The sequence below is a fragment of the Geotrypetes seraphini genome, chromosome 2 (genome assembly GCF_902459505.1).
Source record: "Geotrypetes seraphini chromosome 2, aGeoSer1.1, whole genome shotgun sequence".
NCBI classification, from domain to species: domain Eukaryota; kingdom Metazoa; phylum Chordata; class Amphibia; order Gymnophiona; family Dermophiidae; genus Geotrypetes; species Geotrypetes seraphini.
Window position 1 is genome coordinate 138,744,337 of NC_047085.1, and position 15,878 is coordinate 138,760,214.

Sequence of the window (15,878 nt, forward strand, 5' to 3'; positions counted from 1 at the left end):
TATCCTAAAATCAAAACTCATGCCATGTTAGATTGAGTTAACCTGTGGGAATGGTAATTGAATATAACTATCCTAAAGCTTGAGTAAAGAGATCAAAATAGAACTGTTTTGCCACTCAAAGTATTTTGTGATCTTTGATTAAAGAATTGGTGAGATCAGTGTTGGAACTTGATGTTCCAAAATCTGTATTCTTGCTGCCACTTGTTTTACATAACATAACACTTTTTATCCCAGGACAAGCAGGCAGGTATTCTCACTAGTGGGTGATGTCATCAGACAGAGCCCCGGCACGGACGTCTCACAAGCACGTGTTGCTTGTAGAAACTTAAAAGTTTCTAGATGCCCGCACCGCGCATGCGCCGGTGCCTTCCCGCCCGGAGATACGGGCGTGTCTCCTCAGTTCTTTTCTTTCCGCGGAGCTGAGAAGTTCAACTTCATCATGCGCTAGCTGAATTCAGTTAAATTTGCCTTCCTTGTCCGCGTTTTCGCTTTCTTTTAATTAACAGTTAACAGTACATTTCTTTTTCATTTAAAAAAAAAAAGATTATTTCCTCCGGCGGGTCGAACGGCTCAGGCCCACAGGCTTCGACCTCGCGGCGGAGATTTTCCGGCCTATGTCCCGGCCAATCACCGGGTTTAAAAAGTGCAGCAAGTGCCAACGCGCGATTTCACTCACGGACCCTCACCGGCGCTGTTTGCAGTGTTTGGGTCCTGACCACATTCCGAAATCGTGCAGGCCTTGCTCTACCCTTACGGCACGCTCATTCAAACGGCGTTGCCTATTGTGGGAATCGATGTTCAAGATGGACGCAGCTAAGGATCCTTCAGCCTCCACTTCATCTGATACCTCCCCGGTTCGGGCGAAACCGGTATCGACCCCTCCTGCATCGAGTGTGGTGAAACCGGCATCGTTCATCCCGACAACATCCACGAGCTCGACGTCGGTGCCTGCCCCGGTCTCCTCGGTTCAGGTACCTCTTCCTTCCACAGTACCACCAGTGGTCATCAAAGTGCCGAAAGCTACTAAGCAGAAGCACTCGACCTCGAAGGAGCGCGATGACCGTGCAGGAGGACCCCCTTTCAGTGCAGATCCCTCCTTATCGGCTTCGCTACGGTCCGTGCTGGAAGCTCAATTCGTTGAACTCATGCAAACCATCGGACCCGGGCTCATCGCTGCCATACAGGGTGACCTCCCGGTACCGACCCAAAGGGGCGGTCCGCCCCCTCCCCCTCCTCCACGCCGTTCGACCTCGAAAACCGACGAGGACGAACGGGGGAGGGCGGCGATGCCCATGCGGCAAGCCTCGCTTACCGATATGCCGCCATTAGAGCCCATTACGCCTCCGCGCCAACATGGGACCAGACCTCCGATCGATACTCAAAGCCCTGGGCATAGTCAGGAAGAGTTCTTCCGTACTCCTTACCAGACTTGGGTAGCATCGCAAGAATCCGCATCGCAACCCCAGTTGCGATCCACCGCTTCCAGCCCTATCCTCCACCTGGGGGCCTCGGGAGACCATGCGATGCACAGACGATCCCGATCCCCGTCCCGCCACCGAGACGGGCACCGATCAAGACACTCATCCTGGCACTCTTCACGCCACTCGGAGGTGTCACCGCAGAAAAAACTGCAACGTATGGGATACTCCTCATCAGAGGTGTCCCCCCCGGAGGGACCGGAGTACGAGGAGACACCCGTACCCGATTCTCCTTGTCACTCCCCGATGTCCATGGATCCGGAGGCCTCTTCCTCCTCCAGCCCGTCCCACAGACCGACGCTGGCGGATCAATTGTCTTTCTCATCATTCCTCCGACAAATGGCGGATGATCTGGATGTGACCCTTGACACGGGCTCCCGATACTCCAAAGAGTATCTGGACACCATGCATTTACCTAACCCTCCAACGGAGTCGCTTCGGCTCCCCCTGCATAAATTGCTGGATCAGACCTTCATGCAGTGTTTCGAAACACCGTACTCCATACCGGCGATTCCCAGCAAACTCGATGCTCGATACCGCATCGTGCACCATAAAGGGTTTGAGGGCCCCCAACTCTCCCACCAATCCCTACTGGTTGAGTCCTCTCTTAAACGCTCTCATCCCTCTCAGGTCTACGCCTCTGTACCGCCGGGCCGAGAGGGGAGAACGATGGACAAATTTGGTAGAAAATTCTATCAAAACTCCATGATGGCGTCACGGGTGCTGAACTACAATTTCTTTTTCTCTTCCTATCTGGAGTTCTTCTTGCCGGTGCTCCGCAAGTTCACTCCGTTCATAGACACCCAAGCTCGATTCGAGTTCGAGGAAGTGGTAGCCTCCCTCTCCCAATTACGCCTCCAGCTGATGCAATCCTCCTTCGATGCATTCGAACTCTCGGCACGTGCTGCCGCAAGCGCGGTAGCCATGCGTCACCTGGCATGGCTCCGTACAATCGATATGGATCCCAACCTCCAGGACAGACTCGCCAACGTACCATGTGCGGGAGCTGACCTGTTCGATGAGTCTATCGAAACTGTTACCAAGAAGCTGTCGGATCACGAAAAATCTTTTCAATCCATCCTGCGGCCCAAACCCAAACCTCAACAGTCTCGACCTTCCAGGCCACCCCTGATTTACCAGCGGCGTTACATGCTCAGACAAACGCCTGCTGCGAGACAACCTGCAAAGAGACAACCTCCCCAGAAGTCTCAGCAAAAACCTCAGCCACCGGCTGCACCTAAGGCTCCCCAGCCCTTTTGACTCCCCCCCTGGGAGCATAACCGACACCGTTCTGCACCCCTCAGCCTCTCCCATAGGGGGCTGCCTCCATCTTTTTTACCATCGATGGGAGGCCATAACCACGGACCTATGGGTCCTTACCATCATAAGAGAAGGATACTCTCTTCACTTCCATCGGGTCCCCCCGGACCATCCTCCAAGAGAGTATCCTTCAAGCTCGACACAGACCGCCCTTCTTCTTCAGGAAGTCCAAACCTTACTTCAGCTTCGGGCTGTCGAGCCGGTCCCGTCAGACCAGTTGAACCGAGGGTTTTACTCCCGGTACTTCCTCGTCCCGAAGAAAACGGGCGACCTGCGACCCATTTTAGACCTTCGGGCCCTCAACAAGTTTCTGGTCAAAGAGAAGTTTCGCATGTTGACTTTAGCTTCTCTATACCCCCTCCTCGAGCAGAACGACTGGTTATGCTCCCTGGATCTCAAGGAGGCCTACACTCACATCCCCATTCACCCGGCCTCCCGAAAGTTCCTCAGATTTCGGGTGGGAAATCTGCACCTACAGTATCGAGTGCTACCATTCGGCCTCTCTTCGTCCCCCAGAGTCTTCACAAAGTGCCTGGTGGTAGTGGCCGCGGCACTCCGAGACAGGGGTCTACAGGTGTTCCCATACCTCGACGACTGGCTCATCAAAGCCCCGTCAGCCCCAGAGGTCACTTCAGCGGTCTTGGCTACAACCTACTTCCTCCAGAATTTGGGCTTCGAGATCAACTTTTCCAAGTCTCATCTACAACCCACCCAGTCCCTCCCCTTCATCGGAGCGGTCCTGGACACCACTCGACTCCGAGCATTCCTGCCTCTGCAACGCATGGAGTCCCTTCTCCATCTCTGCCAGTCGGTGTCTACTCGCCAAACCCTACCGGCGAGACAACTGATGGTGCTCCTGGGCCATATTGCCTCCACAGTATATGTGACACCCTTTGCCAGACTCCATCTCAGGATCCCCCAGTGGACCCTGGCATCACAGTGGAATCAGACGTCCGATCCACTAACCAAACACATCTTAGTCACACCTGCTCTTCGGCAGTCTCTACTTTGGTGGATGACCTCTTCGAATCTATCCAGAGGTTTGCTGTTGCACTCTCCCCCCCATCAGAAAGTTCTCACAACCGATTCATTGAACTATGCATGGGGGGCCCACCTGGATGGTCTCCGCACCCAAGGATTCTGGACCAGTGCGGAAAGACTACATCAAATCAATCTACTGGAGCTCAGAGCCATCTTCAATGCGCTCCAAGCTTTCCAACACCTACTTCACGACATGGTGATCCTCATTCGCACAGACAATCAGGCCGCCATGTATTATATCAACAAGCAAGGAGGCACGGGCTCGGCCCTCCTTTGCCAGGAAGCTCTACGAGTCTGGGACTGGGCGGTGCGCCACAACGCCTTCCTCAGAGCTGTCTACATTCAGGGGGAGAACAACGTCTTAGCAGACAAACTAAGTCGTCTGCTACAACCGCACGAATGGACTCTCCATTCCAGCCCCCTTCACCAAATCTTCACGCAGTGGGGGACGCCTCAGATAGACCTCTTTGCGGCTCCCCACAACTCCAAACTGCCTCAGTTTTGCTCCAGGATCTACACCCCTCATCGTCTCGAGGCAGATGCTTTTCTACTGAACTGGGGGAAACGATTTCTATATGCGTTCCCACCATTCCCGCTGATCCAGAAGACTCTGGTCAAGCTGAAACTCGAACGGGCTACCATGATTCTAATAGCTCCTCGGTGGCCCAGACAACCTTGGTTCTCCCTCCTACTTCAACTCAGCAGCAGGGAACCAGTACCACTTCCAGTGTTTCCTTCACTACTTACTCAACATCAAGGATCACTGCTTCATCCCAACCTGCAGTCTCTCCACCTGACAGCTTGGTTCCTCTCAACGTAACCCCTCACCAATTCTCACAAGAAGTGAGGGAGGTCTTGGAAGCTTCCAGGAAGCCCGCCACTCGACAATGCTACTCCCAGAAATGGACTAGATTCTCCTCATGGTGTGTTTCTAAATCAAAGGAACCTCAGCGAGCTTCCTTATCCTCCGTGCTGGACTATCTCCTACACCTATCTCAATCTGGGCTCAAGTCTACATCCATACGAGTCCACCTGAGCGCTATTGCGGCGTTCCACCAGCCCCTACAAGGGAAACCCCTCTCGGCCCATCCGGTGGTCGCCAGATTTATGAAAGGACTCTTCCATGTTAACCCTCCTCTCAAACCACCCCCAGTAGTTTGGGACCTCAATGTAGTCCTTTCCCGTCTCATGAAGCCCCCGTTTGAACCACTCAACAGGGCCCCTCTTAAGTATCTCACCTGGAAAGTGCTTTTTCTTGTAGCCCTTACGTCCGCTCGCAGAGTCAGCGAACTCCAGGCATTGATGGCGGATCCACCATTCACAGTATTCCATCATGACAAGGTGGTCCTCCGCACTCACCCGAAATTCCTGCCTAAGGTGGTCTCCGAATTTCATCTCAACCAATCCATTGTACTTCCAGTATTCTTCCCTAAGCCCCATTCTCACCACGGAGAATCGGCCCTTCACACTCTAGACTGTAAACGTGCTTTGGCTTTCTACCTGGATCGCACCAAGCCACACAGAACCACTCCTCAACTTTTTGTCTCCTTCGATCCTAATAAGTTGGGAAGACCCGTATCAAAGCGCACCATCTCTAATTGGATGGCGGCTTGTATCTCTTTCTGCTATGCCCAGGCTGGATTATCACTTCCTTGTAAGGTCACAGCCCATAAGGTCAGAGCAATGGCAGCCTCAGTAGCATTTCTCAGATCAACACCAATCGAGGAAATTTGTAAGGCTGCCACCTGGTCCTCGGTTCACACATTCACCTCACATTATTGTCTGGATACTCTCTCCAGACGGGATGGACAGTTTGGCCAAACAGTATTGAAAAATTTATTCTCTTAAGTCGCCAACTCCCCCTCCATCCCACTGAGGTTAGCTTGGAGGTCACCCACTAGTGAGAATACCTGCCTGCTTGTCCTGGGATAAAGCAATGTTACTTACCGTAACAGTTGTTATCCAGGGACAGCAGGCAGCTATTCTCACGTCCCACCCACCTCCCCTGGGTTGGCTTCTCAGGCTAGCTACCTGAACTGAGGAGACACGCCCGGATCTCCGGGCGGGAAGGCACCGGCGCATGCGCGGTGCGGGCATCTAGAAACTTTTAAGTTTCTACAAGCAACACGTGCTTGTGAGACGTCCGTGCCGGGGCTCTGTCTGATGACATCACCCACTAGTGAGAATAGCTGCCTGCTGTCCCTGGATAACAACTGTTACGGTAAGTAACATTGCTATTTTTATTCTGTGGATAACAAGATAAAAGAAAAACTGTCCAAAACACAATGAGCTACAAAATTATAGTCGATACAGCAAAACACATCAACCAACCATCGTCACTTCCCAATAAATTTTTGAAACAAATAAATCTTCAGTAACTTTCTAAACTGAAAATACGAAACAGAAGTAAGTATTAATAGATGGAATTCAAAAAATAGTCGCCCTTGAAGGGTCTTATAAACACAGTTTGTGTGCGAGAGGCATGTAAAATAAAAGCCTGGATTGCATTGCAATCATACAGGAGTAGAAAAAAATAAAATGATCCATTAAATAATTCCTTTTTGCTCATCCACAGCAGTGAACTACCAAAACAAGAATATTAGCTTCTTTAATATTTCCTTTTTATTCTGTAAGTGAAAGCCATAAATCATTTTCTGTTTTGGACTTGCAGTATTTAGGACACTGCTGGGAGATGTTTGCTGAGTAGTCTGACTGAGAAGAGTCAACAGGTCTGCCTATAGATCCATTGCCATACTGTTTTAAGAGCCTCACCACCTGAGGATTTTACTTATCACAAATTTATATGAAAAATGGCAAGAGAGATCATTTCAGGTGACAAAAGAGCACATGATTGATATATTTGGATTGCTGCATTACAGTGGAAAAGAATGTTCTTATAGGCTTCACCAAGAATTCCCAGTGGAAGATGTGGTGGAATGCTTTCTCACGTGTGCCAGCGGCAAGAAAGTTGAATTTTCATTAGAATTTAACCTAGTTCATGTTTTGATGTAATCCAACCATGCAGAATTCAATGGTGGTCTACCTTGAAAAAGACAAAATGATTAAAAGACTGCTCAAGCCCCTGGAAAAATCAGAAAAGACTGGCCCTTATGGGGAAGAAAATGTGTAAGGGTTTTGTGCTAAGTTTGAAAATAGCAGCACATCAGCTATACATGGTGCAATATAAGTACCAGAGCTTGCTGAAACTAAATACATTTCTGAGGCTCTTCCTGGCAATAGATCAGCTAACCAGTGTTGAGGTGTGTAGAAAGTGTCTCTGCACAAGCCTGTGCTATAGTAATAGAAGCAAGGTAACTTCTGTTTTTGTAATGAAGTTGCAGCATATTAAATAAACCATAAACTGGTATGGCTGAGGGGGCTTTTACCTTTAAAGATATTCATGAGAAGGTGATGAGTATCCCATGCAGCAATGAAAACCTGTGTAAATTAAGTAGACTTTCTGCTTCACTGTACTTCTAAATACCACTTCTCTTTTTTCCAACCCTTTCATCATTCGCAGCAGATCTGTCTTCCAAGAAACGGCCCTTCATTTAATTGAAGGCAGTTTCTTTATCAAAGGAGTCCTTTCCATTATTAAAGAAAGAGATGACAGCATCCACATCCTTAAAGATCTCAACAAGGATAGAAGGCAGTCCTACACCTGACCATGATGCAGTGTGAAATACAGCATATTCACTTCTTATAATACAGCATCCATTCCAGTGAGAAGCAGAATTCAACTCTTCAGTGAAGCCTGACGATAACTAAAAGCAAACGAGTATAAAAAAAAACAAAACCCCCAAAACATTGAGCCAACGTTAAATAATATTTCTTTCAGATACTGTGATATCATTTCAATATTAAAATTGGATCTCCTTGTTAGGAAGGAGTGGCCCAGTAGTTATGGCTGAAGCCTTAGCACCCTGAGGTTTTGGGTTCAAGCCCAGCACTGCTTCTTGTGACCCTAGGCAAGTCACTTTATCCTCCATTGTCCAAGGTATGTTAGGTAGATTGTGAATCCACTGGAACAAGGAAAAATGCTTGAGTACCTGAATGTAAAAACAGCTTAGGCAACCTCCATTGATAGGTAGTATATAAATAACTAATAAACTTGGGTCATCTACTTGAGCAGGTGAAAGCCTTCTTTCAGGAGAACACAGCGGAGCATATCATACTGTCTTTCCTAGATGTGGAAGGTTGGCTATGCTCTCTTTCTCATATTCTGGTACACAGTATTAAACTAAACTAAAGCTTAACTTTGTATACCGAGTCATCATTATGAGAAGGCTCGACTCGGTTTACAGCAATTAAATAAACAGGGAATGATTTACAAATGATAAATAGAAGATAATATCAAAATTTCAAAAGAATTAATTTTCAAAATGTTTGGCAAATAGAGTAGTTTTTAAAGATTTATGGAAAAATTGAAATGAACTGGAACTCCTTAAAAAAAGGGGAGACCATTCCAGAGTTGAGAGAGTTTAAAGACAAAGATTGACTGAAGATCTTGACTCCTTTAATCCCTCTTTTTTTAAAAAATTCTTTATTATGATTATTCATTACAATAATAACAAATATTCATGAATATCCACAAGAACTCTGTATATAAAATACATTGAAACATATATAAGGGAATAAATCAGTTTGATCTAGTCCACATTTTACTGGTTGCCAGAATTTTAACTAGGAAATCAACTCTATCTATAATCTTCCATCATGGACAGACAAAATTGTGGCTTTATATATCATACATCATCCTCCCAAGATGAAAATAACGATAATAGAAATTAAACTTTTAACAAAGATTTTCCCTTAATAAAATCTTCTAACTGGGTTGGATCAAAAAACACATATTTATCACTTCCATATCAAATAAGGCATTTGCATGGAATTTTAAAAATAAAGTAGCTCCAACTGCCAAAGCCTTAGGCTTTAGCTGGCGGAATTGCTTCTTTTTAATCTGAGTATGTCTCGAGACATCCAGAAAAATTATCACTCGGCCAAAAAACAGATCTTGTTTTTTTAAAAAAAATATAATTTCAGAATAGCCTGTTTTTCTAGATCTGTCTTGAAGGCAACTAAAAGAGTTGCCCGTTTACTAATTATGTCTTTAGTCAAACTGTCAAACTGTCAGGTGAAACTAATTGGTCCATATCACCTTCTTCTGCTATTTCTTTAGAAACTCTTGGAATGTCAACTTCAAAAGTATCCACATTAGTATAATGTAATATATCCCTCAAATACATTTTCAAGAGTTCTAATGGAGAGAGGTAATGTGTAATAGGAAAATTTAAAAGGCGAAGGTTTTTAGCCCTAATAGAATGCTCCAGTTTCTCTAATTTAGCATGTATTATCATACCATCCTTAATATTAGAAGCAGCATTAACTTGTAAAGTATTTACCACTTGATCTAATTTTTCCAACTTTTTTGCTGTTTCTTCAAATTTAACTTCATGCTCATTAATTTTTAACAGTAATATTAGATGAAAATTGACATAAGTTTAACACGGTTTTTTGTAAGGATGACTCTATTCTGTTAACAATTAACCATACATCGTTTAGAGTGATCGCTTTATCCTTAGGTTGAACATCAGGGTCTGACCCCGTAGACATCTGAACGGGGGTCAACCCTTTAGTTCCCCCCTAAAGATTACCCTAAAACCTCCAATCCAGGTATTATAGATGATTGTAGGGGTGAGACTGCTTCCTCAGACTGAAGGGAAGAGTCTACTGGCCCAACAGAATATAGTGGTTGAGGAGGTGATGAAGGTTCCCCAGAGGATATTGAAGCAGCTTGAATATCTAAAATTATCTGCTCTTCCACTTGTGACAAAACAGGGGCCATAAGATGACGATCCATCGGACCCATCATCGAAGTAGGTGGAATTGCTTTGGCCTTCCTCTTGCCCATAGTAGAAGGATTTGATATAGCTGCTTCCTGCTCCTCTTGGGCTTCGAAGGGGCTCAAAAGGGGCAGATCGTGCCCCTTTAGCCATGCCCCTTCGGCTCACGACCACGGGCCGCGTACCTCAGCCATCCAGAGATTTTCAGTAGGCCGGCAAGGACCCTCTCAGCTGGCTAGGGCAGTTGGCTGCGGGACTGCCTGTCCCGGTGGAGCAGTGTTAAGGAACACTGGCAGCCCTTTAATCCCTTTTTTTAGAAGGAAGGAAGGGAGAGTTTAAATTGTTGGATACCTCTTGCAAAAGAGATTCAGTAAACATTCCAAAATAAAGGAATAAGAGGATTAAAGATACCATGTAGAATTTTAAAAGAAATACAAGCGCATTTAAATTGAATTCTAAAATAAATCAGGAGCCAGTGAAGACTCTGAAGCAAAGGGGTCAAATTTACAATTTCCAAAGATCAGCTTCACAGCAATATTCTGAATTAATTGTAATCTATGAAGACAAATTTTTACAATGCCGAGGTAGATAGCCTTACAGTAATCAAGACGAGATAATATAATTGATTAAACTAAGATAGAAAAATGACGGTGATGAAAAAGATGTCTAACCTTCCTCGGTATTCGCAAACTAAAGAAGCTTTTCATGACCAAGGAATTTATTTGAACCTTAAAGGAAAGAGAGGAATCAAAAAGGACTTCCAATATCTTAGCAGAGATCTCAGTTGGTAAGGAGGACCCAGATACCAGAGCTACAGTAGGAGGAAGACAGCTTGAGAGTCCAACATGTGAGAATACTATGCCTGCTTGTCCTCTGAGAAAACAAACACAATTACCTGTAGCAGGTGTTCTCTAAAGACAGCAGGCATATAGTCTCACAACCTGCTCCTCTCCCCTAGTTGGCTGCTTAGCTTTGTTATTGAACTGTTGGTCCTGTGAGCTGATGTCAGGCAGGAAGGCATGCATGCGATGTTGACACTATGTAAAGATTTAAAGTGACAGCGCATTTGGTAGTATCCATACTGGATTCCAAAGATTTATTTATTTAGATTTTTATCCCGTCCTCCCAGTAGCTTAGAACAGTCTACAAGCAAACATTACAGTGGAGTACATTTGGACAGTACAAAGACTATACAGTAGTTTAAATACATTTGGACAATGCAAGACAATACAGAAGTTTAAAATACAAAGACTATACAGTAATTTAAGTATAGGTTAAGAATGGACTGCACAGCAATTTAAGTAGAAGTTTCGAATGGAGAAGAAAGGTTAGAGGGGAGGGGGTTTATGGGGGATGAGGTGTAAACTGTGGTTGAATTTTAGTTGAGGAGGGTCTTTACCGCTTTCCAGAAGGTCTTCAATGAGTTATGTAGTCTAAATTGTGGAGGGAGTTGGTTCCAGAGTTAGGGGATGAAGTGGCGTTTTTTGCCTAGTGGGAGGAGTAGTTGGATGTCATTGGCGTAGGAGTGGATTTTAATATTGTACTTCTTGGCTATATCCATAACAGGTCTGATGTAGAGGTTAAATAGGAGGGGGGATAGAAGGGCGGCTTGGGGAACGCCTTATTTGATAGGCTTGGGGATATATTTGTGCGTCCCTAGTAGGACTGTTTGGGTTCTTTGATGAAGGAAGGAGGTGAACCACTGGAGGGCAGAGTCCTTGATTCCAAGGTCATAGTGTCTAGATATGAGGAGTTGATGGTTGATAGTGTCAAAGGCAGCGCTGAGGTCAAGTAGGACTAGTACGGCGTCACTGCCTTTGTCGAGTATCGACCAGCTGTCATCGATGATATCCAGGAGCACTGACTCTGTGCTGTGGCCTGTTTGGAAGCCGGATTAAGCAGGGGATAGGGCAGCTTGTTCTTCAATGAAAGGGTGTAATCGGCGAAGCATTATTCATTCTAGGAGTTTGGAGACAAATGGGAGGTTGGAGACTGGCCGGTAGTTGCCAGGTTCTTTAGGGTCGAGGGTGGATTTTTTGAGAATGGGTTTGATAATGGCCGACTTCCAGCTGAGAGATACTGTCCCTGTGGAGAGGGAGGAGTTAATGATGGGGAGGATAGATTATGCCATGGCGTCTTCTGTAGACAATAGGAGACTGGATGGGCAGGGGTCGAGAATGGTGCTGGAGGGCTTGAGTTCGCTCAGGGTTTCAAGAACCTCAGCATGGGTGGCCATAGGAAGTTGGGGGAGAGTGGTAGAGGATGGGGTACTTGGGTTAGGCTGGGGGTGTGCTGGAGGGGGGTTGGTGTTGGTGTCAAGATTATTGCGGATGGTTTGTACTTTGGACTAGAAGAAGTCCGAGAGAGTCTCACTATCAAGTTCTGTTGGGTTGTTGTGGCTTTTTCCTTGAGCGTTGGTGAAGAGATGGTTTGTGAGGGGGAACAGTTGTTTGGATCTAGGCGGGGCTATCTGTAGGATGCGAGAGCAGTAGGCTTTCTTCGCTTCTAGGATGGCAGCTTTGTAGGTGACAAATGTGTTTTCCCAGTGGGCTTTGTTTTCTGAATTTGGGTGTTTGATCCAGCTTCTTTCTGCTTTCCTCAGTGATCTTTTTACAGATCGGAGATCAATGGTGTACCAGGGAGCAGGTGTTTTGTTGGTGGTTATTCGTGTTATTTTTATCTGAGTGAGGCTGTTATAGAGGGATTGGATGTTGGAGTGCCACGTGGAGGCTGCTAGGTCAATGGAGTAGGGATGTTTGATGCAGGTTTTGTTTAGATTGCGAGTGCCTGTTGCCATAACTGAAGGGTTGACTGAATTAGGGAGTTGGCGGCGGGTAGGTGGGATAGGGTCTTTTCGCGGAGCTTGGGTAGTTTCGAGTGGGAGTTGAAATTCAGTGAGGTGGTGGTCTGACCATGGGTGTAGTGGTGCAGATTGTTTGTTGATGACATGAAAAATAATGCCTTCTGTCTTCAGAGAGCATCTCTGCTCTCCTGCTGCATGTGCAAGCATTTACATTCCTGTAGGTATTTTGGTAAAGGTTCTAGACAGGCAGATTCTCTTCTAAAACACTAATAGGATTGGACACATCCAGTTTCTATGTTCTGTCTAAATTGGAGCTTCACATGTAGAGGTACTTACTCATAATCACTTGTTCATTTTTCAACAGAAAGCCCAAATATGCCAGCATAAATTGGACCAAGAAGTCTCCAGCCTTCTCACAGTGTTAAAGGAATACGAGATGGTCAAAGGTACATGCTTAACTTTTAGCAAACTATCAAAATATGATTCAGAGACTTAAGTGACATGAAGAACTGAAGTACAAATGCTCTATGTATTTAATTTGCTAGTTTTAAAATTCTTTTTAATTCATGTAACATCAAGTCAAAGGTATCAATCTGAAAGTAGAACCTCCCCCTCCACACACACAATTTAAACAAGACAAGATCATAATACAGTGGAACCTTGGTTTCTGAGCATAAGTCATTCCAGAAGCATGCTCATAAACCAAAATACTCGTATAACAAAGCAAGTTTCCCCATAGGAAATAATGGAAACTCGCTTTGATACATTCCCCCCCCCCCGAGGCCAGTGGTGCTGCTCCTCCCCCCCCGCTCGAACCGGCAACCCCCCCCTGCACAAACTGGCACCCCCCACCCGAACAACTTGAATTTACCCCCCCCCCCGTCTGGCACCGGCACGCAGCCTACAGGACATGCCGGTGCCACGTGAAGATCTTCCTGCCTCTGCTGGGCCTTGAGCATGCATCTGAGCATGCTCAAGGCCTTCTAATTCTCCCTTGGCGAGATGCATGCTCAAGGCCTGGCAGAGGCAGGAAGATCTTCAAGTGGCATCGGCACGTCCTGTGGGCTACATGCTGGTGCCAGACCGGGGGGGGAGGGGTAAGTTCAAGTTGTTCGGGTGGGGGGTGCCAGTTCGAGGGGGGGAGGGGGCTTTGCGAGCGGGGGGGGGAGCGATGCCAGTTCTCGGGGGGGGGGAAGGTGCTCGCAAATCGAGTCAACACTCTGCGAGACAAGTTTTGCGAGAATGTTTTGCTCGTCTTGCAAAACACTCGCAAACCGGGTTACTCGAAAACCGAGGTTTGACTGTATAGTAAATTTTATATTTCAGGTGGAAACGTTTTGCCCTTTGAAGTGTACCATTAGTGAAGGGAAATCAAAGGGTAAAAAAAAATATCAATAATGAAAAAAGAATTGATTAAAGTAAAAAATTTAGGAAATACTCCATCTGATATTCAAAGTGATTTAACTGGGCAGGAGATGCTCCTGCTTGGTTAAGTTGCCTGTGGATGCCTAAACTCTACTTTCCATAGTCTGCTATTGAGACAGACATGGGGCGGGGAAGCCACTGCTCGCCCTGGTATCGGTAGCGTGGAATGTTGTTACTATTTGGTTTTCTGTCAGGTACTTGTGATCTGGATTGGCCTCTGTTGGAAGCAGGATACTGGGCTAGATGGACCCCTTGGTTTGACCCAGTATGAGCATTCATATGTTCTTATTCGCTTTCAATTAATGTCATTGCCTGGTTATCACCATAGACTGCCACTTCACTGTCTGTTTAGTTCTGGGACAGTATGTGAACAGAGCTTAGGAGGAGCACAAGACTTGACAGTTAGTAGACATAAGCAGATAACTAACCTGTTAAGTGGCTAAACTTAGAACAGCCAAAAAGCTGTCCTAACTTTTAGTCATGAAGTTAACCAGGCACCAGACTGAATATTGGCCAATGCCTGGCTAGCTTAAGTGGCTGCTTCCAGGCGTCTAGTACCACCTCCCAACTCCCGTAGACCTCCTTGGTGATCTTGGGGTGAAAGAGAATAACATGAGCAGGAGCAGTGACCTAGAGTGGGGCTGGGGTGGGGGGTACCCAGATCCTGATCCCTTATCTTCAGGGAGGGATGGAGGGAGATTGGGACAGGAGGGGTCAGAGACATGTGAACATACTTATGTGAATATCAGCTGGGACCCACATAAGCATCTTATGGGGTCCTAGCCAAATATCTGCCTGGACATTGCAGCATCTCCCACACATTTTCATATCCTCTCATATAATTTTAAACTCACAGCTATCTTTTGGTCCTTGTATTTTATATCCTTATGTAGGTCTTGCTTTTTTGCTTTAAGACAGCTATGCACAGTTAGGAATATGCTTGATATCAGTTCTTTTCACATTTCATATTCTTTTCCTTTTCACATCCCAGCTGGATTATTGTAACATTGTTTATTCTGGTATTTCTCAGGCCTTGACTTGTTTTTTTTTAGTCAAGGTTTGTTTATTAAAGTTTTAAATACAAAGCATGGAGTAAAACAGACATGAAAAACTGTCAATAAGAGACATGTATGCTTGTAGAACGTTAATGCTATCATGCTGAAAAACCAACAACAGCTCAAATAAGTAACAATAGTGAGAGCAAAGTATGTCTCCTATAAAAGTAGAGAACATCCGATTTACAATCATAAGCATGAAAATAACGATAAATAAATGAACATAAGGAAAATATGCAAAAATGTGAAATCTGTATAGAAAAGAAAAAGTAATTAAGAAGGAAGTGAAAAGCGGAGGGTAGGGAACGGTCTACTCAGGGAGAAGAAATAGAGTGCAGGTAGGTTTTTAGTCGTGACCATTTCTTTTGAAAGGAAAGATATCTGTTGGAGGATTTTGCCAGGTAAGCTTCCGTTCTGTAAGTAAGGCATACTAGATTCCACCATTGGCAATGAGAGGCCTTGGATAAATCTTTCCAATGTGTGAGTAGAATTTTTAAAGCCAAGGAAAGTAGTATGTCAAATAGAAAATGATCTGGCTCAGATATCAGTGGGGAAACCTGGAAGGATTTCAACAAAAGCATTTGGTATGTTAGAGGGACGTTAATGCTGAAGACAGAGCAAATGGTATCCCATGTGGAGGACCAGTATGAGGAAATTGAAGGACAGGAGAAAAGAAGGTGTTTTAAGGAGCCTATTTCTGATTGACAGGTCCAACATTTGTTGGGGAAGGAAGCGTTAATTTTATGTGATCTAATCGGGGTCCATATCGCTCTATGTAGCAAAAAGACCATAGGTTGGAGGATCGATGCAGAGCGAGAAGTATGGAAGGTGGAATGAAATATGTGGGACCATGCGTCATCAGAAATGGAGATCTCAAGGTCTGACTCCCAGGAGGTGTGAAGGTGGGGTGATG

At 45.6% G+C, this 15,878-nt stretch overlaps 1 protein-coding gene across 8 annotated transcripts in view; it reads left to right on the plus strand.

Moving 5' to 3' along the window:
• Nucleotides 1-15,878, plus strand: part of OSBPL1A (oxysterol binding protein like 1A) — a 319,072-nt gene that overhangs the window by 86,392 nt on the left and 216,802 nt on the right. For all 8 annotated transcript variants that reach the window (XM_033933855.1, XM_033933854.1, XM_033933860.1 and 5 more), the window contains one exon: nucleotides 12,850-12,931. In XM_033933855.1, coding sequence (XP_033789746.1) covers nucleotides 12,850-12,931 — 82 coding nt within the window. The remainder of the gene's footprint in view (nucleotides 1-12,849; nucleotides 12,932-15,878) is intronic.